This window comes from Sceloporus undulatus, chromosome 3 (genome assembly GCF_019175285.1).
Source record: "Sceloporus undulatus isolate JIND9_A2432 ecotype Alabama chromosome 3, SceUnd_v1.1, whole genome shotgun sequence".
NCBI classification, from domain to species: domain Eukaryota; kingdom Metazoa; phylum Chordata; class Lepidosauria; order Squamata; family Phrynosomatidae; genus Sceloporus; species Sceloporus undulatus.
Window position 1 is genome coordinate 274,386,884 of NC_056524.1, and position 27,363 is coordinate 274,414,246.

At 46.7% G+C, this 27,363-nt stretch overlaps 1 protein-coding gene across 2 annotated transcripts in view; it reads left to right on the forward strand.

The window, feature by feature from the left end:
* The first annotated feature begins 1,122 nt into the window (after positions 1–1,122).
* ABCF3 (ATP binding cassette subfamily F member 3) overlaps positions 1,123–27,363 on the forward strand; it is a 41,564-nt gene continuing 15,323 nt past the window's right edge. Inside the window, exons 1-13 of one of the 2 annotated variants that reach the window (XM_042457917.1) lie at positions 1,123–1,347; positions 5,391–5,538; positions 6,061–6,140; positions 12,343–12,395; positions 13,055–13,152; positions 14,486–14,608; positions 16,155–16,421; positions 16,547–16,627; positions 18,945–19,004; positions 19,618–19,674; positions 21,669–21,691; positions 22,815–22,870; positions 23,177–23,377. In XM_042457917.1, the coding sequence (XP_042313851.1) occupies positions 1,254–1,347; positions 5,391–5,538; positions 6,061–6,140; positions 12,343–12,395; positions 13,055–13,152; positions 14,486–14,608; positions 16,155–16,421; positions 16,547–16,627; positions 18,945–19,004; positions 19,618–19,674; positions 21,669–21,691; positions 22,815–22,870; positions 23,177–23,377 (1,341 nt within the window). In that variant the 5' untranslated portion in view covers positions 1,123–1,253. The remainder of the gene's footprint in view (positions 1,348–5,390; positions 5,539–6,060; positions 6,141–12,342; positions 12,396–13,054; positions 13,153–14,485; positions 14,609–16,154; positions 16,422–16,546; positions 16,628–18,944; positions 19,005–19,617; positions 19,675–21,668; positions 21,692–22,814; positions 22,871–23,176; positions 23,378–27,363) is intronic. The other variant, XM_042457918.1, reaches the window with a different exon arrangement.

Consider the following 27,363-nt stretch of genomic DNA (forward strand, 5'->3'; position numbering starts at 1 on the left):
AGAGGTAAACGATACATAGAACAATATGCATGGAAGTAGATGAAAACGCATTGGCGCCTAAAACCACAATGAGGCCAGATTCTGCTGCCTGGAAACTCCTGCAAATGCACTTCCAGGGCACAGCTCCAGCGCTGGCATCGAGTGCCTTAAACCGAAGATGCCAAAGGGAACCAAGACTGCTCTGTCGCCGAGTCCATCAGGGACGCCTTTGGCTGGCCAAGCGAAATGCAGCACAGTCTCCTTGATGCAAGCTTTGGGAGCTCCATGGCTCTTTCTTCTGCTTCTTCCTCTGGGAAGAAAAGGGCCGCAAACCAAATAGGAGAGGAAGAAGGCAAAGCACAAGCGGAGACGTTGGCCAGAGGCATCATGCAGCCCTTAGGATTTCATCATGATCTGTCATGATTTCCTTGCAAGGTCTGCCATGGCCGTTCCCTTTGGTCTCTTTCCATTGGTTGTGTGGACAGTGCTGTGTGAATGCAGCTGAATAATAGCAAGACTCCTCATAATAGTAACGAGGATGTCTTTGCAGCGGGTCCCTCCTCCTTCTGTTCCTGCGGCAAAAGGCAGGTTTGCAAAGTCCATCTTCAAGGAATCCATCTCTTTCTTCCCTGAGGAGGAAGAAGAGAAGAAGCAGCAGCAGCCATGGAGCTTCCAACCCTTTCTCAAGTCTATCGTGGCTTTCGGTTGGCCAACCAAGGCACCCCTTTGGCGGGTGTTTGCTTGCGGCTGCGAAATGGCTGCCACAGCTGCCCAAACCATGCTTTCCATTCATCTGCATCATGTGCTGCTCCCTCCCAGGAGCTGCCTCTGGACACATTTTGTGACGCTTCCAGGCATCTGGGTTCCAAGGAGAGTCAGGCTTCACCCTCAGAGGCTTCATTTTCAGGCTGGAGGACTTGGATGCCTTAGAATACAAGGGACCTGGGGCTTTTAGTAGATTCCACCTCAAGATTAGGACTAGGAGCTTCCTGACAGGAAGAGCTGGTCAATACTGGAAGGCAGTTGGGGACTACGTTTCCCAGCGTCCCTCGCGGCGAGCCTACAAAATGGCGCCGCGTCGCCCGCTCTTCCTCCTCCTTCCCCCGGCGAACTACGTTTCCCAGCGTCCCTCGCGGCGAGCCTACAAAATGGCGCCGTGTCGCCCGCTCTTCCTCCTCCTTCCCCCGGCGGACTACGTTTCCCGGTAAGCTCCGCGTCGTCGTCGTCGTCGTCGTCGTCGTGGCTCCGGCGCTCCGGGTGAGAGCGGGGAGGCGATGGCGATGGCGTCGTCGTCGTCGTCGTCCTGCGCGGAGATCCTTCGGCGGGAGTTCCCGGAGCTGGACGGGGAGATGTTCGACTACGTGACCGGTGAGTCCCCGGCGACTGAGGGCAAGCGGGCCTGGGCGGCGTGGCTTTCCTCCGGGGCTCCGGGTCGGCCTTGCAGTCCCCGCTGGTTCCTGCTGTAGCTGCTTCCTCAGCCAGATCTGGCGCCTGGCTCCCTTCTATGATCCGCAGCAGGCGATGATGCGGTTACGGATAGGCTGCATGTTCCCTTGTTCTGTAGCCTCTCCCTCGCCGCCGCCTGGAAGGCCACTTTCTTCCCTTCCTTCCAGCCTTCCTCCCCAAGTGCCGCTTCACGATCGGCCTCACTTCCTCCATCCTCCTCATCCTCTTCTTCAGGCGGTTCTTTGGCCGCTTCCCCAGTATTTTTGCCCGTATTCGCCTCTTGGAATCCTAGAAGCAGAGAGGCCCCGAGAAGGGCCTCGAATGAGCCCTTCCTTCCTTCCCCCTTCAGCCGCCCGACGGCTCTCTTTCTCCCCGTTGAAGTCCATTGCCTTCGCTTTGGGCCAGATTTAAACAAATCATTTATATTTGTTTATCTGTATTTATCATCTATTTATTTTTAATAAATAAAATATTGATTTATTAAAATAAATAGACAATAAATATAAATAAACAGATATAATTATAAATATTTATTTATTTGTATTCTTGTTTGTTTATATTTATTTATAACCACTTTAATAAATAGATATTATTTGTATTTGTTTATTTTATTTATTAATTTTAATGAAAATATTAATTATATTCCTTCATCTATATTTTATATATTTGTTTTAATAAAATATTATTTATATTTGTTTATATTTATATTTTAAAAAATAAATATAATTTTTATCTGTTTATTTATATTTATTCTTTTATATTTATATTTATTTATATCCCAGACTTTTCACAAAACTGGGACTTTTACAATATATTTTTTAAAAGTACAGTTAAAAGCATTAAAAAAGGCATAGAAACGCATTGAACTATTAAAACACTTTGAATGTCTGGACATAACACAGATTAAAAAGATCAAAGAACCACTTATGACAATTGTTGTTCCTGCCTCAATCTGTTTGTTTGTTTATTAAATGTTCGTTAAAACTTTAAAACATTTAAAGCATTAAAATAAATAGAAAGTAGCATACATGCGAATCTTCTAAGGATCTGCTTCTGGAAACTGTGGCTGAACTTAGATGCCTACGATCTCATTCAGTCCTTCTCTTACAGACCAACAATTCCGGTGGATCATGGAAATCTTTCACATTAAGGAGAGGATCAGAGTTCGAAATGAATTGGACAAATTGGAACATGTTCAGAGAAGGGTCACCAAAACAGTGAAGAGAAACTGTGAAGCCCTTTGAGGAGAGACTGAGGCCCGTTACAGAGGGGCCTAAAAGTGCGCACTCCGCGTATGCTAGAGTTAGAAAGGGGCGTCCTTTCCAGACGCCCCCAACCCTAGGATACGCAGAGCGCGCACAAAATGGCGGGGGCCATTCCACACGGCCGCCGCCATGACTACATCACGACCACGCCGCCTCTAAACGGGGTGGCGCGGTTGTGACTTAGTGGGGCCGCGTGAGGGCGCCTAGTGCGTCCTTTCCGCGGCCCCGGAAGGATCTCCGTTTCAGAGCTCCTTCCAGGTTTGCATCGCTGGATGCAGCCTTTACATGGCTGCACCCAGCGACGCAGAGGAGAAAGGGGCCAAGCGGTCCCTTTCTCCTCCTCCCTGCCACCACAGGGTTTCCTTGGGGCTTGAATCCCCAAGGACACCCCTTTCCAGGCCTCTGGGAAGCGGCCTTTTGCCACCTCCCCGCAGCCTGGAAAGCAGCAGATCGGGGCCTCAGCAGCTGCCACTCTGGCCACTCAGGCCCCGATCCGGTGGGGAAAGGGGCAGGTGCAGACTGCCGCTTTTTGGCGGTCTGTAATGCGCCTGAGGGAGCGGCCAATGTTTAGTCTGGAGAAGAGATGCTTAAGAGGTGATATGATATGAGCCCTGTTTAAGTATTAGAAGGGGTGTCATCTGGAGGAGGCAGCGAGCTTGTTTTCTGCTGCTCCAGAGAATAGGACACAACTGAGCAATGGATGCAAGCTCCAGGAAAAGAGATTCCAGCTCAACATTAGGAGGAACCTCCTGACAGTAAGGGCTGTTCATCAGTGGAACACACTCCTTCCTCAGATTGCAATTGAGTCTCCTTCCTTGGAGGTCTGGATGGCCATCTGTCAATGGGGATGCTTTGACTGAGAGTTCCTGCATGGCAGGGAGTTGGGCTGGATGGCCCTTGGATGGTCTCTTCTAACTCTGTGATTCTATGATTCCATCAAATAGCTCTTACTGTCAGGATGTTCTGCTGCTCCAGAGAGTAGAAAACGGAGCAATGGAGGAAAAGAGATTCCACCTGAACGTTAGGAGGACCTTCTTGAGAGTAAGGGCTGTTTGACAATGAAACCCACTCCTTCCTTGGAGATTGTGGTGGAGTCTCCTTCCTTGGAGGTCTTCAGACAGAGGCTGGATGGCCATCTGTCAATGGGGATGCTTTGATTGAGAGTTCCTGCGTGGCAGAAGGGGGTTAGACTGGATCAGGGTCCTTGGGTCTCTTCCAACTCTGTGATTCTATGTAATGCTTTGTGTGCTCAAATGCTGGGTAATAGAAATGTTGGGAAAGAGACATGCTGTCAGACCTCTTTCTCAATGGCACAAATATGGCCTTTTCTCTTCCTAAGGCTTCTTCACTTGAGGATTGTTTTTTTTTTCCTGCATGAAAGTGTGCGTTTACATTTTTCAGCCCTTGACCTCTTAAGATGAGGGATCTTGTGGAATGGACCCATGTTCCACTTCTATGTATTGGAGAGGGGAGAGTGATGGGGGGAAATCCACATAAATCTGATGGGATGCGGAAGTATTTTGTACTCAGGTTTGTACTCCTATTATGTGGAGTAGCTCACCAAGTATGTTGGTCTGTATATTCTTAGCTCAATATCTGATGCTCTGCTTTTCTTATGTCTGTCATTTGCACCAGATGATCCTAAACCTGTTTAAATGCCCTTGACTTCAGTTGGAAACGTCCTCTGAATGTCCTCCAGCTGGTCCTTGTCGTTCCAGACTGATAAAGCGCTTGGCCGCTCACTGTCCCTCTTCGCCTTTTCTTCTTTCTCCAAGGGCTTGCTCTCTTCCTGGGAAACCCTTGTAGAATTCCTATTGGCCGAGACCAGTAGCAGGAAGGCACCGATCCTCAAACGGAGGCAGCTTGGGAAAGTAAATTACTCTTCTCCCTCCACATTCGCTGGGGCTGGGGGCATAGTACCCCCGTGAAAGTGAAAAGAACCAGCAAATAAATAAACAGTACTTTTTTAACCCGAGAGAACACCTCTCTAGGAATTTCTCGGTCCTCCAACAGAACTCTTTGCTGCCAGAATTTGACCACAGAATCATGTTGCAGGGCCCACACATGCCTAGACACATGTGTTCTCTGGGAATCTTTAGGTCCTCCAGTGCAGCTCTATGGTCAACTTCCATCAGAATTTCTCTGGAGGACCTAGAGGTTCCTAGAGAGAGCATATTAATCAAATCCACAAAAGTCAAAGCCACAAATGTATAGATAGCTGAACCACGTTATAAACTACATAGACATGATCACACTTACAATAACTATTCTTTAGTTCTGTTTTCATAATGGGTATTATAGTCTAGATATGCATTCTCACTGGAAGAGATGTTTGGTTGAGAATTTGGTTGAAAATGCTGTTTAAGGCCCAGCCCAAAACAGCAAAAAATAGCTCTCAAAACAGTGACTTCTGGTTTGCAGTGAAAATGACAGTGGTATGTCCCACCAAGGATCAGGAGGACCCAAAATGGTTCTCTGGTCCTTGGAGCACCTCAACCTAAGGGTCAACAGATGAAGGCCCTGGACGCTTTTCCTGCCCCATCCCTCTACCCCCATTGCTCCTGAGGAGAAGCAAGATGAGTATGTGGCTGACCAGTATGGGTTGAGTGAGGGCCCTGTTGGAACTGGTTGCAGACCAAGACCAAAAATGTGGCCCAGGACTGGCCAATGCCTTAGTGGTCTTTTGTGTTCCCTTGGCAGGGATTCTGCATAGCAGCAGCGCAGACTTTGAATCAGTGGATGATCTGTTTGAAGCTGTTGGGGAGCTCTTGCAGGATGTCTCCAGAGACTCCAAAGATGATGAAGACATCCGCGCTATCTGCCAGCGAATGTATAATACCCTTCACCTGTAAGTTCTCTCTGGCGGACGTTGGGCGGACGGGAGGCCTCAGGTACTCTTCACGAGGAGCTATGAACAGGCCCAAGGGATGGAACTAATGCTGAGAACTTAATATATGAAGCTGCCTATGGGGATCCACATTGCCCTGTTAGAGAGCCTATGTAGTGTAGTAGGACTTGGAAAGACTAGGTTTCAGATCTGTGCTCAGCCATGGAAGCCCACTGGGCCACCTTGGACAAGTCACCCTGACGCTCAGCCTAGGCAGAAGGCAATGGGAAACCTCTGAATAAACTTTGCCAAGAAAACCTAGGATGGAGTTACTGTAAGTTGACTTGAAGGTACTTAACAGCTAGTGTATACTGTGTGTGTATCCTCCATTGCTTGACAGGTTTTAAGAACAAGATAATGGTCTGTATGACTGTTATCCTGATCACAGTTTTGCTTCAGACCCTTATAGGAATTTATAACACATGAGTGGAAGATAACATTTCTCAGACTACAGTACTCAGTTTATTCTTTTATGTCTTCCAGGGACAGTGAAAACTCTGGAAGTAACGCACAGGTTCTCCTGGATGCCCCAATTCAGATTTCTAAGATCGCAGACAGTTACGGTGAGTAGTACTAGAGGCAAGGGCCTGTGGAACTATACCCTCCAGAGCATAAAAAGAGCAGAACTTGGAAAGTTTGTTTTTGAAGGACGACAACACTCAGAATCCCCCAGCACCCATAGCCAATGGCCATGCTGTCTGTAGGATTTTGAGAACTGTAGTCCCGAAATAACTTTGCCAAGTGCTGTCTCAGTTTATTTCTTCTTCTCCTTTTTGCTGGGGTGAATGGAAGACCTTTCTGGAACGATTTGGGGCCATTGCTGTTGGGAAGAGGTAGCTGCTAAGAAAGTCCAAATGTTGCCTTACAACCTGTGAAACTGCCTTTCCTTGCCCCCTGTGCCCATTGGGGCCCTTTTACACAGTACAATTGTAGCAGTCTGATTTCCCAGCAGAGAGGGTCCTGACCTCCTGTAGCCTGGGTTATGCACCTCCCATTTCCTCCTGTAGGCAGGGACAAAGAAAAGAGACTGGCCCCTATATAGGGAGGAGCTAACCCCCCTGGGCCTCAGTCTTGTTCCTGCCTACGCTCCTAGCAGGTCACGCTCTTCTGCCAGCAAAGTTCGTCTTTTTCTTCCATCAAAGCGGTCTGTTTTTTGGCTTGGCCTCCCTGCTCCCTCTCCCCCTGCCTTTCCCCCTCTTGGTGGTGGGCTATGGCAGATGACCCTAGGCTCATGGGTGAAGGGACTTCCCTTGTTCAGGTTCCCCCCGCCCAGGGTCTACCGCCTCCCCAGGGAGATACGGTGGCAGAGGTAGAGCCAGGAGCTCAGCCAAAGAGAGCTTGTCCCTCTGTGGCGCTGAGCAGCCCCTATCCCTCCGTCCAGGACGCCCAGGACCCCAAGACGTTGAGGAGGCCCCCGCTACACCCGCCCGCTTTGAGGTGAGTTCCCTCAGGGATCTGGGGGAATTCGTGCGGGTTGTGTTCGCCTGCGAGGTGGCTAATCTCTTGGGGGTGGGAGAGCTCCCCCTGGGGAGACAGACTGGGGGCCTTCCCGACCCCGCACCCCACCCCGGGACTAGTGGGGCCTCCGCAGCCCCCCCCCCCTCCGTCACGCCCCTGCCGGTCGGGGGCCAAGGCGGAGGCTCCGCCGCTGCGGAGAGTGCACGGGGACCCAGGAGCGGGTCCTTCCTCCATGCTCCCCAGTCGCCCCCACAGCCGATAGGACATTGGACTCTGTCCAATACTGCACCAGGGCCCAGGCAGTGGTGATTACGGTCCACCGCCAGCTCTGGCTCAAAAATTGGAATGTCAAAGCCAAATCAAAGAACAATCTGGCTTTCACCCCCTTCCTTGGGGCTACATTGTTTGGCAAGTCGCTTGACCAGGTCCTGATAGAGGATAAGGACAAGAGGAAGTTCTTGCCAAGGGGCTGCAAATCTGAGGCAAGGCCTAGGACTACATCCAAAAGACAGCTTTTTCGTTCCTCCAGACCCTTCTCCTCCCCTCCCTCCTCCTCCTCCTTCCAGTCCAGAGACTCCAGACCCTTCGGACAGCGTTGGAGTGACTCCAAATACCAGCCCAGACAGTCCCGCCCGCCTTTCCAACAGAGAGGCCAGTCCGGAGGTGATAGAGGAGCAAAGAAGCAACACCAACCATGACGGGGCGCCCCCAGAGGGGGGCCGGCTGAGACACTTTGTCACTATTTGGGAACAATCCACAAAAGACCAGTGGGTGCTGAGCACCCTGAGATCGGGTTACCGCATAGAGTTCCGTCGCTTGCCCAACGAGAGGTTCATCCCCTCCCCAAAGACAAAGGACTCAGCCAAATATCGCCTCCTGCTGGACGCCATCAAAGACTTACTCTGCCTGGAAGCCATCGAGGAGGTCCCGACCTCTCAGTGGCACAGAGGCTGCTACTCCACTTTCTTTTTAGTGCCAAAGAAGAATGGTACCTGGAGGACGATTCTAAACTTAAGACGAGTCAACTCTTTCGTAATCGTCAAGAAGTTCCGGATGGAGACTCTCAGATCAATCCTAGAGGCTCTTCAGCCCAGGGACTTTCTGTCCTCTCTAGACTTGCGGGACGCTTATTTTCATATTCCTATTCATCCAGACCACAGGCGCTACCTGAGGTTCACTTACGACAACCGCCACTTCCAATACAAGGCGTTGCCCTTCATCCTGTCGTCAGCCCCGAATGTATTCACAAAGGTTTTGGTGGCGCTAGTGTCTCACTGGAGGTCGAAGAGGATCCACATCTACCCATACCTGGACGATCTCTTGATCCGGTCTCTGTCGCTACACCAGGGCCGGGCCGATGTCCGCCAGGTCCTTTGCTCCCTGGAGGACCACGGCTTCCTGGTCAACATGACAAAGAGCTCCATGGAACCAGCGCGTCAGATTCTCCACCTAGGGGCGCGCCTCGACACGGAGAGGGGTTTGATCTCCCTCACGCCGGAGAGGGTCCAAGCCATCTCCAGAGCGGTTGCCCAAGTCCTGGACCACCCCAGGGCCAGCATTTCCCCCCTGGCACATCTTCAGGGCCTCATGGTAGCAGCGAGGGAATGCGTCCCATGGGCCAGATTCCATTCCAGGCCCCTCCAATGGTTCCTCCTCCCACACCAGGAGGCCATAGTGACAAGGTCCAACAACAAGACATTAGTTACACCTCTAGTTCTCGACTCACTACGATGGTGGATCTCTCCGGCGATCCTCCAGGGTTGTCTAATCTGGTATCCCAGAAGATTCAGATTACAACCCACGCAAGTCTGAGAGGATGGGGGCCCCACTGTGGCCCTCAGATGGTTCAGGGGAGATGGTCGCCCAAGGAACAGGCCATGCCCATCAACTGGCTGGAGCTGAGGGCAGTCAGGCTAGCCCTTCTGGCCTTTCGCCAGTAAGTTCACAACAGGCCGGTCTTAATCAGGACAGACAATGTCACCACCAAAGCTCATATCAACTGCGAGGGCGGGACAAGGTCGAGAGATCTGATGAGCGAGTCACGTCTCCTGTTTCAATGGGCCGAGGCCAACCTCATCTCCATCGAAGCGGAACACCTTTGAGGGGAGCTCAACTCAGTTGCAGACTGGCTGAGCAGATCAGACGTCGACCAGGGCGAATGGTCACTTCATCTGGAAGTGTTCCAACAGATAGCTCTCCAACCGGGTGAGCCACAGGTAGACATGTTCGCCTCTCCCATAAACGCAAAACTGCCCAGGTTCATGTCCTGGTTCCAGTCAGAGGGCGCCGAAGCGGTCGACGCCCTCAATCTCAAGTGGCCCAGGACGCTGGTCTATGCCTTCCCCCCACTCCCACTGCTGTCCAGGTTGGTGGCCAAGATCCGAAGAGACAACGCCGACGTGATCTTGGTGGCGCCAGCGTGGCCCAAGCGGGCATGGTTCTCCGAGATCCTGACCATGGTGTCAGCCTCCATGGCTCTTCCCCACCGCCAAGATCTCCTGAGTCAAGGCCAGATCCTACACCCCGACCCAGAGTGGTTGAACCTTCACGGCTGGAGGCTGAACGCGACAGGTTACAGCGGTGCGGATACTCAGCGGAAGTAATAGTCTCCATCCTGGCTTCTAGGCGCCCGTCGACCAACCATATCTACGAGGCCACTTTCAGATCCTTCAAAAGATGGTGCAAGTTGAAGCACATCAGCTACCTCAGTTTCTCGGTTTCAGACTTGCTGCAATTTCTTCAGGATGGCATTACAGTCGGCCCTTCTTATACATGGATTTTTTATACACGGATTTAAGCATACACGGTTTGAAAATGTTCCAAAAAAAGTATAAATTTACCTTGATGTTCCATTTTTTATTAGGGACACCATTTTGCTATGCCATTATACTTAATGGGACTTGAGCATACACGGATTTTGTTATACACGGGGGATCTTGGAACCAAACCCCAGCGTATAACAAGGATCCACTGTAATTAGCTTACTTGCTGTTCACCGCTATGATCTTTGGAATAGCGGTATATAAATAAAACATATTATTATTATTATTATTATTATTATTATTATTAATAAAGGCCTCAGGCCTAACACAGGCAGGAGAAGGTTGCGGCCGTCACCTCGGTGTTGCCCCACAAGAGGGCTTCAGCGATGGCGGCCCACCCTCACATTAGGAGGCTGCTGAAGAGCGTCTCCAACAGGGCTCCACCCACCAGACATCGTTTCCCCACTTGGGATCTTCACACGGTCCTAAAGGCTCTGACCGTGGGGCCATTCGAACCTATCCGTGAGGTCTCCTTAAAACACCTCATCCTAAAGTTAATCTTCCTTACCGCCATCACCTCAGCTAGGCGGGTGTTGGAGATCAGCGCTCTGTCAGTCCGTAAGGACCTGTGTATGTTTAGACCGGACTCTGTTTGCCTCCGGCCAAACCCTACCTTTCTGCCAAAGGTTAGTTCGTCCTTTCACATCTCACAGGACATTTTGCTGCCCTCGTTTTGCCCTAATCCCCAAAAAGATTTAGAAAGGATCTGGCACACCTTGGATGTACGCAGGGCTCTCAAGGTTTACATCAAAAGGACTGCAGCGTTTAGAACATCCGAGGCCTTGTTTGTCTCCTTCCGCCAGGGGTCCTGGGGACGCAAGGTGTCACTTTCCACACTGAGTAGATGGATCAGGACATGCATCATTGAGACCTACAGGGCCCTAGATCTCACTCCCCCGGAGGGAGTGTTGGCCCGTTCCACGAGAAGTGCTTCCACTTCGGTGGCCCTTTTCACCAATGCCTCCTTGGCTGAGATTTGCTGGGCGGCAACATGGAAGTCTCCCTCCACCTTTATTAGACATTACAAGCTGGATGTGTTTCAATCCACCGAGGCGGCCTTTGGTAGGAGGGTCCTCCAGCAGGTGGTAGCTGAGTCCACAGGTTCTGTCTAGGCACCTCCCTCCCTTCTTGAGAGGGCTTTTGTAAATCCCAGGTTACAGGAGGTCAGGACCCTCTCTGCTGGGAAAACGAATGTTGGGTACTTACTGTGATACGTTCATTTCCAGCAGAAGAGGGTCCTGACATCCTGCCCAGCCTTGGTGCCACCCTGCGGCCCAGCTCGACCTGTTGATGGAACCCCAAGTTTCTCTGTTCGCTGGTTGTTTGTTCTCTATGAGGGCTGGTCTCATTGGAGACGGTCCTATAGGATGGTTTTGCCTATGTTCTCATTGTTACCGATTAAAGGTCAGTTCTTGATTTTATCTGCTACTCGCTTGGCTTGTTATTGACTGAGGCCCAGGGGGGTTAGCTCCTCCCTATATAGGGGCCAGTCTCTTTTCTTTGTCCCTGCCTACAGGAGCAAATGGGAGGTGCATAACCCAGGCTACAGGATGCCTGGACCCTCTTCTGCTGGAAATGAACGTATCACGGTAAGTACCCAACGTTCGTTTCCATTCTAACTACTGTAATAACATCTTGGGGTTTGTAGTTTGCTGATGCAGTAGAGATCTCTGACTGAGAATTGTAAATGCCTCTCTCCGTATTCCATAATGTGTTGCCATGGCAGTTAAAGTGGAATAATACCACTGTAATTGTGCACTGTGACCAGGCTCCAGAAGTGAAGTAAGCTGTAAGCTGGCTGTAAGAAACTGGCCAAGACCAGTCTCTCTCTTTGCTTGAGGAGACACTCTGTGGATGTAGTCTCATCCTCATCTCCTCATCTGTCTGTCATGTACCAGCATGACAGGTCAGAGATGTATGGGCACAACGGAAGAGCATTTGTGTATGCATGTGTGCGCACACATGCATGTGTGCATCCAAGTATGGAGAGAGCTCAGGAATGAAATAACCTATATGTTTTAAATGTATGTTTTAAACCTGCTTTGGAGGTTTGTAAACAGAGCTGGATAGCCATTTGGCGGGGGTACTTTGATTGTGTCTTCCTAAATGGCAGAATGACATTAGACTGGATGGCCCTTGTGGTCTCTTCCAATTCTATTATTCTATGAATCTATGAAATGTGTATTTAATTGTTTTTAACCATAGCTTTTAATAATAATATTGTCATTTATTCCTTTTTTAACTTTGGTAAAATAAGGCTTTAGCTTAATCTTATTCTAGGACTGTAGGCCATACCTTTGAGCCCATCTTGAGAGAAAGGTGGGATATAAATTCAGCAATATGAGTAACTATGTCAAAGGCATTAGTTAAGATTTTATATCTCTTGTTCATGGGATATGGTGTTTTCCTAAGAGGAAGGTACTGGAGATTGGTGCTGTGCTGATGATGCTGGGGTTAGTTAGTTCACTGCCTCTTTTGTTTGCAGATTCCGGCTTGGACCTCATACCAGGGCTGCTGCTGAAAAGAAACTACAACTCGGTAAGCAGGTGGTAGGGTTAGAGGACCCTGTTGCCGTTGACTCCAGGTTGCTGAGATAACACAGCAGCTTGTACAGCTGGGATGACAAAGACCCTCCTTTCCTTTACTACAGCTCCCAGCATTCATCACCATTGACTGTGCTGGTCACTGATGCTGAGATCTGCAGTTTGCTCACCTCTTCTCTTGAAGCTCTTTGGGTTCTAGCTTCTCCTGTTATGCTTTTTCCAGGAGAGATCATGTGGCACCTCTTCCTTCTTTTGATATGAAGACTAAGGGCATATCTGCACTATAAATATTATAACAGTTTGATACCATTATAACCATCAGCTCTCCTTCCTGAGGATCCTAGGATTTGTAGTTTAATGAGGCCTTTAAGACTTCACTGTAGACAAGCACTAGATGTCTTCATTAGAGAATTCTGGGTATGACATCAAACTGTAGATCCTTGTGTAGTGCAGCTGCCTCTTCAAACTGATCCTTTTGTTGTGGCCACTACTCAAGACGCAAGGATCAGTTGTGTTGGTATTGTTGCTCTTGTAATTGTCATAACTGTACATAACTGTACCAGTGAAACAAGGAGGTCCAGATAATTCAAGCTAGCAATTTATTCTTTCGGAGATGATGACAGCTTCTAATGTTTGATCTTGCTCCATCTCCAGATGGTGAATGCCAAGAAGCTGGAGAAGGCAGAGGCTCGCCTCAAGGCAAAGCAGAACAAGAAGCAGGAACGAGATTCTTCCAAATCTGGCAACCCACTGTGAGTAAGGGGACTATTATATTCGAGCAAGAGGGCTTGGTTGCTGCTTCTCAAGAGCAGGGGTCATCCTAAGAGTCTGGCAGCAAGCAAATACAATGGACTCTCCACATTCGCTGGGCTTAGGGGCACAGGAGACCTGTGCAAGTGAAAAAAAATACTTTTTTTTAACCTGAGAGAACATCTCTCTAGCAATCCCTGGGTCCTCCATGGCCCTTCTGTGGCCAAGATCTGCCAGAGGTTGGCCATGAAATTGTGCTGGAGGACCTACATATTGTTCTTTTTAGGAATCTATAGTTCCTCCAGTGTGACCTTTGGCAGAGGTTGACAACAGAGAGTCACCTAGAGATTCCTAAAGAGAGCATATTAATCACATCATCTGTGAATTATCAAATCCATAAGTCAAAGCTACAAATACGGAGAGAACTGTACCTTGTTGCTGGAGTTGGGTAAAGTTTCCATTGATGTTTGGGGGGGAGTGTTAGGGGTTTGGGGTATCGTATCTTTTTCCTCTCCTTTGGCAATAAGCCCCATTCTCCTACACCAGTGGTTCTCAACCTTCCTAATGCTATGGCCCTTTAATACAGTACATCATGTTGTGGTGACCCCCCAACCATAAAATTGTGGTGTCTTGGTTCCTAAGACCATCAGAAATATGTATTTTCCAATGGTCTTAAGGTGACCCCTGTGAAAGGGTCGTTTGACCCCCCCAAAGGGGCTGTGACCCACTGTTTGAGAACCACTGTGCTACACAGAAACCCTGAAGAAAGAGATGATGCCAGCAAGAACTCTGAGGCAGAGAATGGGGGTGTTGAGCCAAATGCACTATGCCACGGAGCAGGTGATTTTGCTTGTTACTCTTAACCTTCCCACATACCCTGCTTGCAAAACATTTTAGAGGTTAAAAACCACCTAAAGCCATCCTAGACAAAACTGGCTGTATACATGTAGAGCTGTTGGGAATTGTCATTTTCTCATTCAGGCCATGGCTTGGAGACAGAGTGGGCAACAGTGGTAGCAGGGTGTCCACGTGGAAGGAAGCAGTAGCAGCAGGTTGGCAAACGTGTGGAAGCAACACAGTTACATCTGTTTTCTCCAGATTTCTAAGCTGCTGGGGAGAAAAAGTTTGAGGACACAAAGCTTTGTTTTGTGGGCAGACATTCTGTCCCGCAAGCCCACACCTGCAGTGTGAAATGAGAAAGCCCAGAAAGAGGCTTACTGTCTCATTGAGAACTGGTGGTATTGTGCATGGGAAGGCCAGTGCATTCCAAGTAGTGGGAAGATGTTTTTGTGTTCCCCTGAGTTGAATGATCTTTTGTTTTGTGGCTGGAAACAGGGTGCTTGAAGAGGCATCTGCCAGCCAAGCTGCCAGCAAGAAAGAGACACGCCTGGAGACATCAGGAAAGAACAAGTCCTATGACGTGCGCATTGAAAACTTCGATGTGTCCTTCGGTGAGCGGTGAGTCCTAGTGAGCAGCCAAAATTGGGATGTAGAACAATTGGCTGTGGACAGAGATCTCTGAATGTAGATTTCATCCAGTAGGCTTATATTTTAGAGCAGACCTGGACAGGGCACAGAGAATATGTCTCACTCCTGCTGGAATAGCTGTTCTCTAAAGTGTGGCAGGCCATGTTTCAAAGTGCTTCTGCTTTCTCTTTACACTCTGTAAGACCTAGAACCTGGATTCCTAAAGGACTGCTGAGTCTGGGTAAACAGTCTAGTGCCCAACTGGTGCTTTGGTTGCAGTTCCCATCAGCATAAGTACTGTAGCCATTATTCAGGAAGTTGAATGTAAGCCTTGCTGCACTTGCATAATTGGAGAGGCTGTCGAGAGAACGGGAGCATCAAGAGAAATGACAGAGAAAATGACTGCGGAGAGAACCTCCTTGGTTGTGGATCCCAATTTATGGGATGCCTTTATGGTGGCAGGGAAGGATCATTTTATTTTGTAGGACTTTTTAAAAAAACATTTATTTCAGTTCCACAAGGACTACTAAATCAACAGCAACAACAAAATGTTCAAATAAGCTTAGGATATAAGGGATGCTTAACAGGCAATTCCATTAGAATAATAATCTGGATGCTGTTCATAATAGGGTAAGATTCAAGCAGAATGTGTTAAAAGGATGGACTGAAAGAGAAAGAAGAAACAAGGCACTAAGAACATTTTCATTAAGGCATCACACCCTAAAATGGAAAATTTAAGAAAGCACCGTGATTGCGATTTGTTCTTCATCCACTTGGTGAAGGGATTATAATTACGAGGAATTAGGGGAGTGTTGTTGCCTGAGCTTCTGTGGGCAGAAGGACCCATCCAGGGAGTCCTTAAGCACTTCGTTGGTGTTGCCCCAATTATTATCCTGTAGAAATTTGAATAGAAATAACTTTGCTACCGCTTTTTTATTCTGTTACTTTGTTGTTTTCTTGCCTGTGTATTATGTCTTCAGCTACTGTACTGTATTCTGTTAGCCAATATAGGGGTGTTTTGTACCAAAGAAGGGCTGTATAAATTCATAATATAAATCAAAAAAAGGAAGAACTAATTTCTTGTAGGTTATTTGTTGAACGACTGAGGAAGTAATACTAACCTTAACCTGATGCCTCCTGATGTTTTGACTGCTAACATGGCTAGTGAAATGTCATGGGCATTTAAGGCCAGCCTTTCCCAGTTTGGGGAAGACTGAGGTAGGAGCTGGAAGGAGTGGCTGAGGAGGATCAGCATTTGGGTCAAATGTTGAAGGGAGACAAACATAGGGTAAAATGTCTGGAGTGGCTTGCATCCAGAGCTTAAATTTTCTGCTTGAGGGTGTAGTTGATGCTCGGGAAGCAATTAAAGTAGATTTGTCCATATGAACCAAATTGTGGCTCCTCTCACGTGGTGTAATGTCATTGTTCCTGTTGCACTGAACTCCAAGTTTGCTGATGCTGTTTTATGAGGGGCCATGCTTTGGGCTAGTAGGGCAGAATCAGACTGTTCTAAGGCTTGGACGTTGCTTTGTTTCAGTGTCCTCCTCACGGGTGCAGACTTGAACCTGGCGTATGGACGGCGGTATGGCCTGGTGGGCCGGAATGGTTTGGGTAAGACCACCTTGTTGAAGATGATCGCTAGCCGTAGTTTGCGCATCCCCTCACACATCAGTATCCTCCATGTTGAGCAGGAGGTGGCAGGGGACGATACACAAGCCCTGCAGAGCGTGCTGGAATGTGACACCAAACGCGAGAGCCTTCTGAGAGAAGAAAAGGCATTGACAGCCCAGGTCAATTCTGGAAGGTAACTCTTTTGTCATGATGTATCCTGCCCAGCTCACCTCACTTCATGCATAGATGTTCTTTGTACAGAGCTGAACTTAACTTGCTGTGTACAAACTGCCAAATTGTCATCCTGTCCTGTTTCAGAGTAGAAGGCACTGAAGGCACCAGACTGTCTGAAATCTATGCCGCCTTGGAAGAGATTGAGGCAGACAAGGCCCCAGCGAGGTAAGATAAGGTTCCTTTATAGAAACCGATGCACATCTTCAGCCTGTGTGGAGATGTCTAAAGAGTGGGGCAATCTCTAGTAAAATTCAAGCATGCTATTATATATCTGTCTCAGGGTCCAGGTTATAAAACAGCAACATCTGATGTGCCTAAAATGCTATTTGTAAATTTGAAACCCAAAGGCTACCAAGAAAAAAAAAAAATTCTCCCAAACCAGCATACACACACACACACACACACACACACACACACACATACATATATATGGTGCCAGTTTCCTATTCTAAGCCTGGTTTAGGTTAAAACTGAGTTCTCGCTCTCACATCAGTGGATATGTCAGTCCCCAGGTAACTGATGACTGGAATCCTGTTGGCTCATCCCAATTAGAGTAGATCCTTTGAATGAATTGTTGAATAGTAAGTCACTACATAGGTTAATCCTATTGATTCAGTGAGTCTCCTCTAGTCAGGACTAGCAATAAGATTTAGGCTGCTTTCTCCAAATTCAATCTTGATAGATGCAGATGGGAGTGAGAGGTGGGAAGAAGAGAGAGGATGATTTCTAGAGAAAGGCGGGAGAATAGGTATAACCCCTTTTTCTTGTCCAGGACCACACAGCTAGGTTCTGAATGATCCCTAGTTGAAAAAGTTGTGCATTCTTCAGTTAAAGGTTCAAGTGTATTTTGGTCCTTTGGCCAGTTTAGAAGGGTTGGAATGTAGTAACTTTAAAAGCTGGCACAACTTTACTGGGGTAATTCCTTAAACTGTCATCTAAATCATGCAGCCATATTGGTAACCCCCTCTCCTCAGAGATTCAGTTATATTTCCTCTTAACAAACTCTTAATGGCTCATTCGCAATTACAGTGGTACCCCGGGATACGAATGTGCCGCCTTACGAAATTTCCGGGTTACGAAAAAAATCCATAGAAAAAAACTGTTCCGGGTTACGAAGGTTATTTCGGGTTACGAAAAAAATTTTGGTGCTTTTTGGCGCTTTTTCGCACGAAATCGCGGCTTTTCCCATTAGCGCCTATGGCTTTTTCGGCTTACGAAGCATTTCAGGTTACGAACGCGGCGGTGGAACGAATTATTTTCGTAACCCGGGGTACCACTGTAGTCTCCTTTCTTTCTCTCCTCTCCTCTCTTTGACAAAGATAGATGGAAGGTTTGGGAAAACTAATCTATACCAACTCACAGATGTATTCAATGAAATGTGTGTGTCTGTGCCTTCAAGTCACTTGTTGACTTAAAGTGACTCTATGGCTTTTCTTAGATAAGGAATACTAAGAAGTGGCTTGCCATTGCCTTCCTCTGAAATATAACCTACAGCACCTGGTATTCCATGGCAGTTTCCTACCCAAGCACTAACCAAGCCTGTCCCTGCTTAGCTTCCAAGACTACAGACCAAAATCTAGTCCTCAGCTCAAAGAAAAACTAGGAGACACTCACTCATCCTGGTTGCAAATTTACTGAACATTGCTTGTGATTTCCTACCCAGAAATCGTATGTTTAGAAAACTTAGCCATTTTGAAGTCATTGTTAAGCATTCAGCTGAACTGCTGAGGCACTTCAAAGAAAACTCTGCACATTAATGATGGAGACCTTTTACTCTAGATCTGTGGGGACATTCCCCTAAGAGAATTAGGGGTAGAAACTGGGGACTCCTCTTCAGCCTCAGGGTTGGAAGCCTCTCCCCTTCAAGTCTATTTCTTCTGAGATGAGAGAACACTCCCTTGAAGAAGTCATCATTGGTATTTAGCACCTGTATGCTTAAGCTACTCTGATAAGCAGTCAGAAGATTTGTGTTGGAGAAATTGTGCCTCAGAACACCTATATTCACATGGGACAGAGTTGTTGACCCTGAGTATCAACATTTTTTAAGAATATCTATGCTCTGGTCAGTAAAATTACTAATGAAACTGTAATAGCCTCTCCATCTGTAGGCTTACTAGCTCTGTTCGTAGGCTCACATAAACAACTTCATCATAAGGAGATGATTATTTTCCTTTGTGTAGCAGCCAGACTCAATGCAAATAACTAGAAGAACGTGTTTATCTATTGAAAACTGGACTAAAATATTTTTACTGTAGCCACACAGACTCAGAGCTTACAAGCTTGGTTCCGATTTATTGACTGCATCAGTCACAATATTGGTTCTTTGCCCCAGCCCAAGACAGGTCTTAATCTCAATTGACTCTATATCTGTCTCATCTGATTGTAAAGTTCTTGACTGTTGTTTATGCAATGCTGCATTGACAAAACCTACAATAAACTTATTAAAAGCAGCAACTGTGTCTCCCTTTCCTCCTCTCTGCAGAGCATCGGTTATTCTGGCTGGGCTGGGATTCAGTGCAAAGATGCAGCAACAGACAACCAAGTAAGTGATCCCTATTGCAGGTGACTGTGACCTGAGCAGTTGGGAGTCCTACTTTTCAAAAGGAAAGGACCTTGACGGTGCTTAGGTGAAGGGGTTTTGATGGCCTATATCGTCACATTACAGTTGGCTGAGGCTCAAGAGCAAATGGCCAATATACTTTCAGTCTAAATTCATGGTGCTTGTGATGGACATTTAAAGTTCTTGGGACTTCTATGAAGGAGCACCTCTGTCTAAGGACTGAAGTTTTCTGGAGAGACCCAAGTACATGGTTTGAAATAGCTCTAACCTTTGAATGATTTCATAGGTCTTTAGTCTGTGTAAATAGTTTTTTATTGTTTAAAATGTTTTATAAGTCTTACATTTTATTTGTCTTAAATGTTATTATATCCCATCCTGTATCATGAGATCTTAAGGCAGTTACCTTAAGGTCTCATGATACAAGGTGGGATATAATATTTTAATGAATAACAATAATAATAAATTAACTGAATCAAGACAACTGTGGCATTCTTACATACAAGCATTCATAAGATCTCCTTTATTTAACTAACCTGACTGGCGCATTCATTTGGCACAAGGAATCTGATACCTCCTTTGATTTTTCTCTTTCCAGAGAGTTCTCAGGAGGCTGGAGAATGAGGCTGGCTTTAGCTCGTGCCCTTTTTGCCAGGTATGTCATATTGGTTGCAGTCAGGTTCGTATCTTGAAACTGCATTCATAACAGAGTTTAAGTAGGTTTGGATCCTTAGTTTAAATTGATGTGGCAGTAGTGTGCAGCACCAAGAAATGCAGACAGCTGTACAAGTATATATTGAAGTGTGGAATTCTTGCATATCAAGTTGGAGACACAGTGCTTGTGTTTTGGATTGTGGTTATTGTTGTGTGCCTTTAAGTCGTTTCTGACTTATCGTGACCCTAAGGCAAACCTATCATGAAGTTTTCTTGGCAAGATTTGTTTAGAGGGGTTTTGCCATTTCCTTCCCCTGAGAAGGCTGAGAGAGTGTGACTTGCCCAAGGTGATCCTGTGGGTTTCATGGCTGAGCTGGGAATCAAAACCTGGTCTACAAATTAGTAATCCAACACTCAAATCACTATGGCTCAGTGTTTTAAGTAGCCTTAGCAAACTCATTCTCTCTCAGCCTAATAAAAGGGATCCTACTGCAAATCAAGCCTAAAGCCAAGATGGAGAAACTGAGTCTGTTGTACTTTAGCCATATCAAGAGAAGACATGACTCACTAGAAAAGACAGTAATGCTTAGTAAAGTAGAAGGTAGTAGGAAAAGAGAAGCACCACATTCCAGATGGATAGCCAAGAAAGCAATAGTCATGGAGGTCTCTCATTCAAAGGGCCACCATATGTCAAAGTTGTCTTGATGACAGTTAACAACAACAACAGCTTAACAAGGGCGAGGAAGCGTAGTGCATTGGGGCAGTAGTCTTAAAACTGATGTCAATCATAAATTTGAATCCCCTTGTGATTCTTTATGAGACCTGGGGTCTTTGGATTAGGGTGGGATTACATATGAAGAATCTATCCATGTTTTAAAATACTTTGTTTGCATATTTAAAAACAATATGCTAGGTTTGGGGTAGCTTAAAATGTAGTCAAAGTGGCAATTTCAGAAATTAGCTTTAAAAAGACAAGCTGCCAAAGCTGAGTGAAACAGCAGTAAAAACAAGAACCATAGAAGCATCATTTTAAGCAGCCAGTCACCATTTATGTCTTATGATTTTGGAAACAGTAGTGCTTTAAACCATTGGCATTTTCTACTGCAAGCACTGTGAATAAAAACAGAGCGGCCTTTGATAGCCCTCTTTAAGTATCTGAGGCTCCCTCATCACGTACAAGGGTTGCCTGGTGGGCGGAGCGCCCACATGCCCGGCAGCCCTTGCATGTGATGAGGCCACCGCAACTGAGGCACGCCCACCAGAAGGGGCACTTAATGGCGACATCGCAGCTGTGCTGCTTCCAGACAGGGCGTTGCAGCTGTGACGTCATTGTGATGTCTCTGGAGTTTTGTGGCGTTGCAGCAATGCCGCAAAAAGGAGCCACTTTCAGGCATTCCTTTTTGCTCCGCAGCAGTGCTGCGCAATTTGGTTGCTGTGCCGCTCCTCCGGAGCAAAGAGAGGCACCGGGGAGGTGCCTCTTTCTGGCGGTATGCTTCCTTCTTCAGTCAACACAATCCCAGTCCTAGACATCTGGTTCTTGTCTCTGATTTCCTTTCCTTTGAATGCCAGCCGCTTCTTTCCAGATTGAAATGAATTATAACTTCAGATTTTTGAAAAGCCAGATAGCTGCAAAGTTCGAACGATGTCTGCAAATTAAAAACCTGCGCAGTTTTTAAAACATAGCTTTGAATCTACCAGTTATAAATGTGGGAATACTTGAGCAGTGAGACAGACTTCTTGAGTATATGATGTACAACTGTACAAAAGCCCAAGCAGGAGTTGCTAGCAGAAGCAGTTCTAGGATCTCCAAGCAAAAAATAACTAATGCTAGTCAGGCTTGGTTTGGGGGGGATGATTTTGTAAGGCCATGCTGTCAGAAATAGTTTTGTTGGAACAACTGTATAGAAGCCTTTAGTTGGAGCATCAGTATTGATGTGCACTTCTTTCTTTGTTTCCCCACTCATCTCTGCGTCCTGCTGGTTGCAATTCCCTCAGGCCTGATCTCCTCCTGCTTGATGGTAAGTCTTTTCTGGAAACATGGGAGGAAGGAAAGGGGGCAATGCTTGAGGTACATCAGAATGCTAAATGTTGAGCAGACATATAGTAAGGGCTTGCATGCTCCATCCATCCTTCTCCTCAGTGGGTCCTCATGGCAGTTTCCAATGTGACACTTGAATCAGGCAGGCTTTGGTTAGCAGCAGTCTGAAAACTTGGGCCCCATTTTGGAGATCACCCCTCAATTAGATAACCTGTGATGTGCATAAGCTTCAGCCTTCTTGCATTGCATGAGCCAGAGAGCTACGCTTAGCCCTACTTTCTATTCCATCTACATAAGGAACTTTAATTATTGGCTTCTGAACAAGGTAGAATATAAGACTATGAATTAAAGTTGGTGTCCAGATCCTGGCTTGTTTGGAAAGTGTACATTTAATTTCATTGAATCCTAGAGTTGCAAGAGACCCCAAGAAGGGCCCTGATCGGGTTCAACCCCCTTCTGCCATGCAGGAAATTACAATCAAAGCAACCTCTTTGACAGATGGCCATCCAGCCTCTGCTTAAGGACCTCCAAAGAAGGAGACTCCACCAGACTCCGAGGAAATGTTTTCCTCTGTCAAACAGTTCTTACTGTGTGGAAGTTCCTCCTAATGTTGAGGTGGAATCTCTTTTCTTGTAGCTTGCATCCATTGTTCCATGTTCTAGTCTCTGGACCAGCAGAAAACAAGCTTGTTCTGTCCTCAATGTGACACTCCTTCAGATACTTAAAAATGGCTATCATATCACGCCTTAACCTTCTCTTCTCCAGGCTAAACATACCCAGCTCCCTAAATTGTTCCCTAAGTCATGGTTTCTAGGCCCTTTGCCATTTTGGTGGTCCTCTTTTGGACACACTCCAATTTTTCAACATCCTTTTTGAATTGTGGTGCCCAATTGCAGCTTCACTTCCAAACCTGAATGAAAGGAAGTGCAAACAGACTGAACCTAGGGCCTGTGTGTGTACTGTGTTTGCCTTACCACAGAGTTATAGCCTGTTAGCTAGACATGTTACTCTCTATTTGAAGAACATGGCTACTGTTCCATGTGTTTGATTGCTGTTATTTCTTAGGTACTGAGCTCCTTCTCAAAGAATTTCTTCATTTTCAGAGCCAACTAACATGCTGGACGTGAAGGCAATCATCTGGCTGGAAAACTATCTGCAGGTCTGTTTGGCAGTTGAATGCAAAAGGCATATTGTAGCCTTTCCCAACCTGGTGACCTCCACATGTTTTGGCCTATGACTCCAACCATGCCCATAACTCATAGTCATGGAAGGCTTAGCTCTGATCTTCTGGAGGGCACAAAGTTGAAGACGGCTGACACAGCTTTCCTTCTGATTTTGACTGGGAGAGCATGTTAAGTCAAGGCTATGGTGTAGCTCTCTTTGGGAACTAATTTGCTTTGTTTGATCAGGTTGCAATGTCCACCCTGCCGGACTAAGTTTCCTTTTTGGTTGCTGCCTCTTCTAGACCTGGCAGTCAACTATCCTGGTGGTCTCCCATGATCGGAATTTCTTGAATGCCGTGGCTACTGATATTATCCACCTGCACTCGCAGCGGCTAGACAGCTATCGCGGCGATTTTGAGAACTTTGTTAAGATCAAAGAGGAGCGGCTGAAGAACCAGCATCGCGAGTATGAGGCACAGCAGCAGTATCGGGAACACATCCAGGTAAAAGGGTTTGTGGAGGAACAGAATAGGATTACGAATGGGGTCAGTGCACAACATCCAGCACAGCTGTAGGAAGAACTGCAAATAGCAAGATAGCAGAAGTAAAGACAGGACTGGGGGGGGGGGGGATCCCCGTGTGTGTGTGTGTGTGTGTGTGTGTAACATGGGCGGGGTACAGCCCGCCCAAAAGGGAGGGTCTCCCAGCACCTACTTTTGGACCACGGGAAAGCTGCAGCCTCCAGACCGCGGGGCTTTCCCGCAGACCAAAAAGAACCTGCAAAAAGCAGGTTCTTCTTGTGACACCATTACAACATTGCAGTGCGCCAATGGCGCACTCGTGACATCATAACGGCACCATGATGTGGCACGTCATAATGGTGGCGCCCGTCTGTACAGGGCGTTGCCATTTTGATACCCTCATCACGTATGAGGGGCGCCTACATGCGCCGCCCCAAGGCACCCCTCGCATGTGACAAGGGTGTCCTTTTTGGCCTGTCTGGACTGGGCCATGCACAGTTCTGAGACCATTTTCACCCCCAGCTATTTCAGAATGTTCCAAATAGGCACAAAAGCAGTTATTTGTCCTCTCCTCCCTCAGGCTGGCCCAACAATTTTCAGTCTTTTTCTTCACTTGGATATCATCCCAAAGTGGCAACCGGAATTTAAAACAGTTTTAAACACACACAAAACTTAGTAATAAGATAAAAGTACGGCACATTTTCTTTAAAAAAAAAACAACCCTGCCACAGCCTGTTAGTAACCAAAGCCTGCTTTAAATTGTTTTAATACTTTAATAGGTTGATTCTGGTTTTATCTTTTTCATAGTTTAAGCTATATTGTAAATTGTTAAAATTGTATATTGTATATTTGTGAGCCACCTTGGGTTTCAACTTGGGAGAAAGGCGGGATAAAAATAAAATAAATAAATAATAAGTAATAAATAATTGTTAAATAAATAGATATTCAAAGCAGGGTGGTTTTATGGTGTAGGTGGGTTTTTAATTTGTTTTCAACTTGTATATATTTTATGTGGTTTTATAATGGATATAGACGTTTTAATGGTTTTGAATTTTATTGCCATTTTCTAAAGGCTTTCTTGTGAGCCGCCTTGGGCCTCTCCAGGGAGAAAAGCGGGGTATAAATGGAATAAATAAACAAATAAATAATTGTATTCATTTTAATTTGTAAGGTCCCTCACAGTGTAAAAGTCATAAATAAAATTAATAACAGGAAGAGGAGGAGGAAGAGAACAACAATAATAATAGGTGTTTGCCTACAGAAAGAAAGAAAGAAAGAAAGAAAGAAAGAGAACAGAGGAAAGGAGGTCTTAGTCTGCAGAAATGTCAAAAGGTAGTCTGGTTGTCTTACTAAGAGCCAATGTGGCCTAGTGGTTTGAGTGTTGGACTAGTGGTCTGGGAGATTGAGGTTTGACTCCTCTTTTAGCTAGGGAAACCTGCTAGGTGACTTTGGGCAAAGTACAGTCTCAGAGGAAGGCAAAGGCAAAGGACCTGTGAGTAAATCTTGCTAAAAAGACTCTGCAATAGATTTTCTTTAGACTAAATCAGGAGTGACTTGAAGGCATACACCATCAATAGCTATTAGACTGGATGGCCCTTGTGGTCTCTTCCAACTCTACAATTCTATATGATTCTTTGATCTCCCCAGGGCTGTCGACACGATTGCTCCCAAGCGTCCTTGCCATTCCGCTTCAAACCGTAAGCCATGGTATACACGAGAGCTTAGGAATATGAAGCGGCTTGGACAACGACTAGAGCGCAAGTGGCGAAAGACTCGACTCTTATCCGACAGAACTCGCCATAGGAACTTTCTTTGGGAGGCAGTATGTGCAGCGAAGAGATCCTTCTTCTCTGCACGTATTGCATCTGCAGAGTCCCGTCCAGCAGAGCTGTTTAGGGTGGTGAGGGAGATGACGCAGGTGTCCCTTGCGCCAAATCCTTTACTTAACCCGACGACGGCCTGCTGCGACGCGTTTAATAACTTCTTTGTAGATAAAATCTCTCAGATAAGAGCCGACTTAGACACCAATATTCCAACAGAAACCATAGACTCTGTCGATGAAGTTATTCTGGATCAGCTGCAATCTGTGAGTACTGATGACGTGGACAAGCTCCTTGGTAGGGTGAGGAAAACAACTTGCCCTCTCGACCCTTGCCCATCATGGCTGGCCGTCTGGGGGGGGATGCATTGAGGACGTTCCTTACGGATATCATCAATGTGTACTTCAGGAAAGGACATATTCCATCTTGTCTGAAGGAAGCGGCTGTTAAGCCGCTTCTGAAAAAACCTTCCCTGGACCCCCTGGATATGAACAACTATAGGCCAGTCTCTTTGCTACCATTCTTGAGCAAGGTAATCGAGAGGGCGGTTGCTCTTCAACTCCAAGCTGTCTTGAATGAAACCGATTATCTAGACCCATTTCAAACTGGCTTTAGGACAGGCTTTGGGGTTGAGACTGCCATGGTTGCCTTGACCGACGATCTGCGTCTGAGCATCGACAGGGGCAGTGTGACTCTGTTGGTGCTCCTAGACCTCTCAGCGGCTTTCAACACAATAGATTGTGGCATCCTCTTGGACCGCCTGAGGGGGTTAGGTATCGGGGGCACTGCATTGCAATGGTTCTGGTCCTTCCTCTCGGGCAGATCCCAGAGGCTGCTGCTCGGGGACAGCTTCTCCAGTAAAAGGGAGCTCACCTGTGGGGTTCCACAGGGTGCTATACTGTCCCTGATGTTATTTAACATCTATATGAAGCCGCTGGGTGAGATTATTCGGAGTTATGGAGCTGGATGTTATCAGTACGCTGATGACACCCAGATCTATTTCTCCGTGTCTCGTTCATCGGACTCAAATTCTAATGGCATCTCCTCTCTCAATGAATGCCTCCAAGCAGTAATGGGCTGGATGAGGAAAAACAGATTGAAACTGAATCCGGACAAGACAGAGGTGCTCACGGTAGCGGCCCCAAAACCAAGAATTGGGTTGCAACCTCCAGTCCTGGATGGGGTCACACTCTCCTCCAGTGACTGTGTTCGCAGTCTGGGGGGGCTCCTTGACTCATCACTCCTGATGATAAATCAGGTAAATGCGACAGTCAAGAGTGCCTGTTATCAGCTTCGGCTGATACACCAACTGCGCCCTTTTCTGGAAGTAAGGGATCTCGAGACTGTTGTACATGCGCTGGTAACCTCATGTCTAGATTTCTGTAATGCGCTCTACATGGGGCTACCCTTGTACTTGATTCGGAAACTGCAGTTAGTGCAGAACATGGCGGCCAGAGTTGTGTCAGGAACATCGAGGAGGGACCATATTACTCCAGTATTGAAGTCCCTCCACTGGCTGCCTATTAGCTTCTGGGTCCAGTACAAGGTGTTGGTTATCACCTTTAAAGCCCTAAATGGCTTGGGTCCAAACTATCTCAGGGACCGCTCTCCCATATAATATACCCGAACCACTCCGGTCATATGGGAGGAATTGCTGCAGGATCAACATAGCTAGGCTTTAGGCTAACCTCCCAGAGGGCTTTTTCTGGTTTTGCCCCCAGATTGTGGAACAGCCTGCCGGACGAGATCCGTCAATTGACATCTTTAGACAGCTTTGAAAAGGCTGTCAAGACAGATCTCTTCCGGCAGGCCTTTCCGGAATAGATAACCCTGGCCTCAGGAACCCTGTTCTTATGAGAGTCCCCAAGGTCCTCCTTGGAAATGCTACTGTAGTTTACTGTTTTATTTGTTTTGTTTTGTTTTGTTTGTCTTGTAATAATGTGTATGTGTTAATATTGTTTAATTAGTTGGTTTTAATTATAATTGATTTAATTTTTTAAGGGGGGGAGGGAATTTTGATCTACAATGTATTGTATTTTATTGTTGTTAGCCACCCCGATTGACCTCAAGGGGCGGGATATAAATAAACTTTTATATTATGATGATGATGATGATGATGATGATGATGATGATGATGATGATGATGAT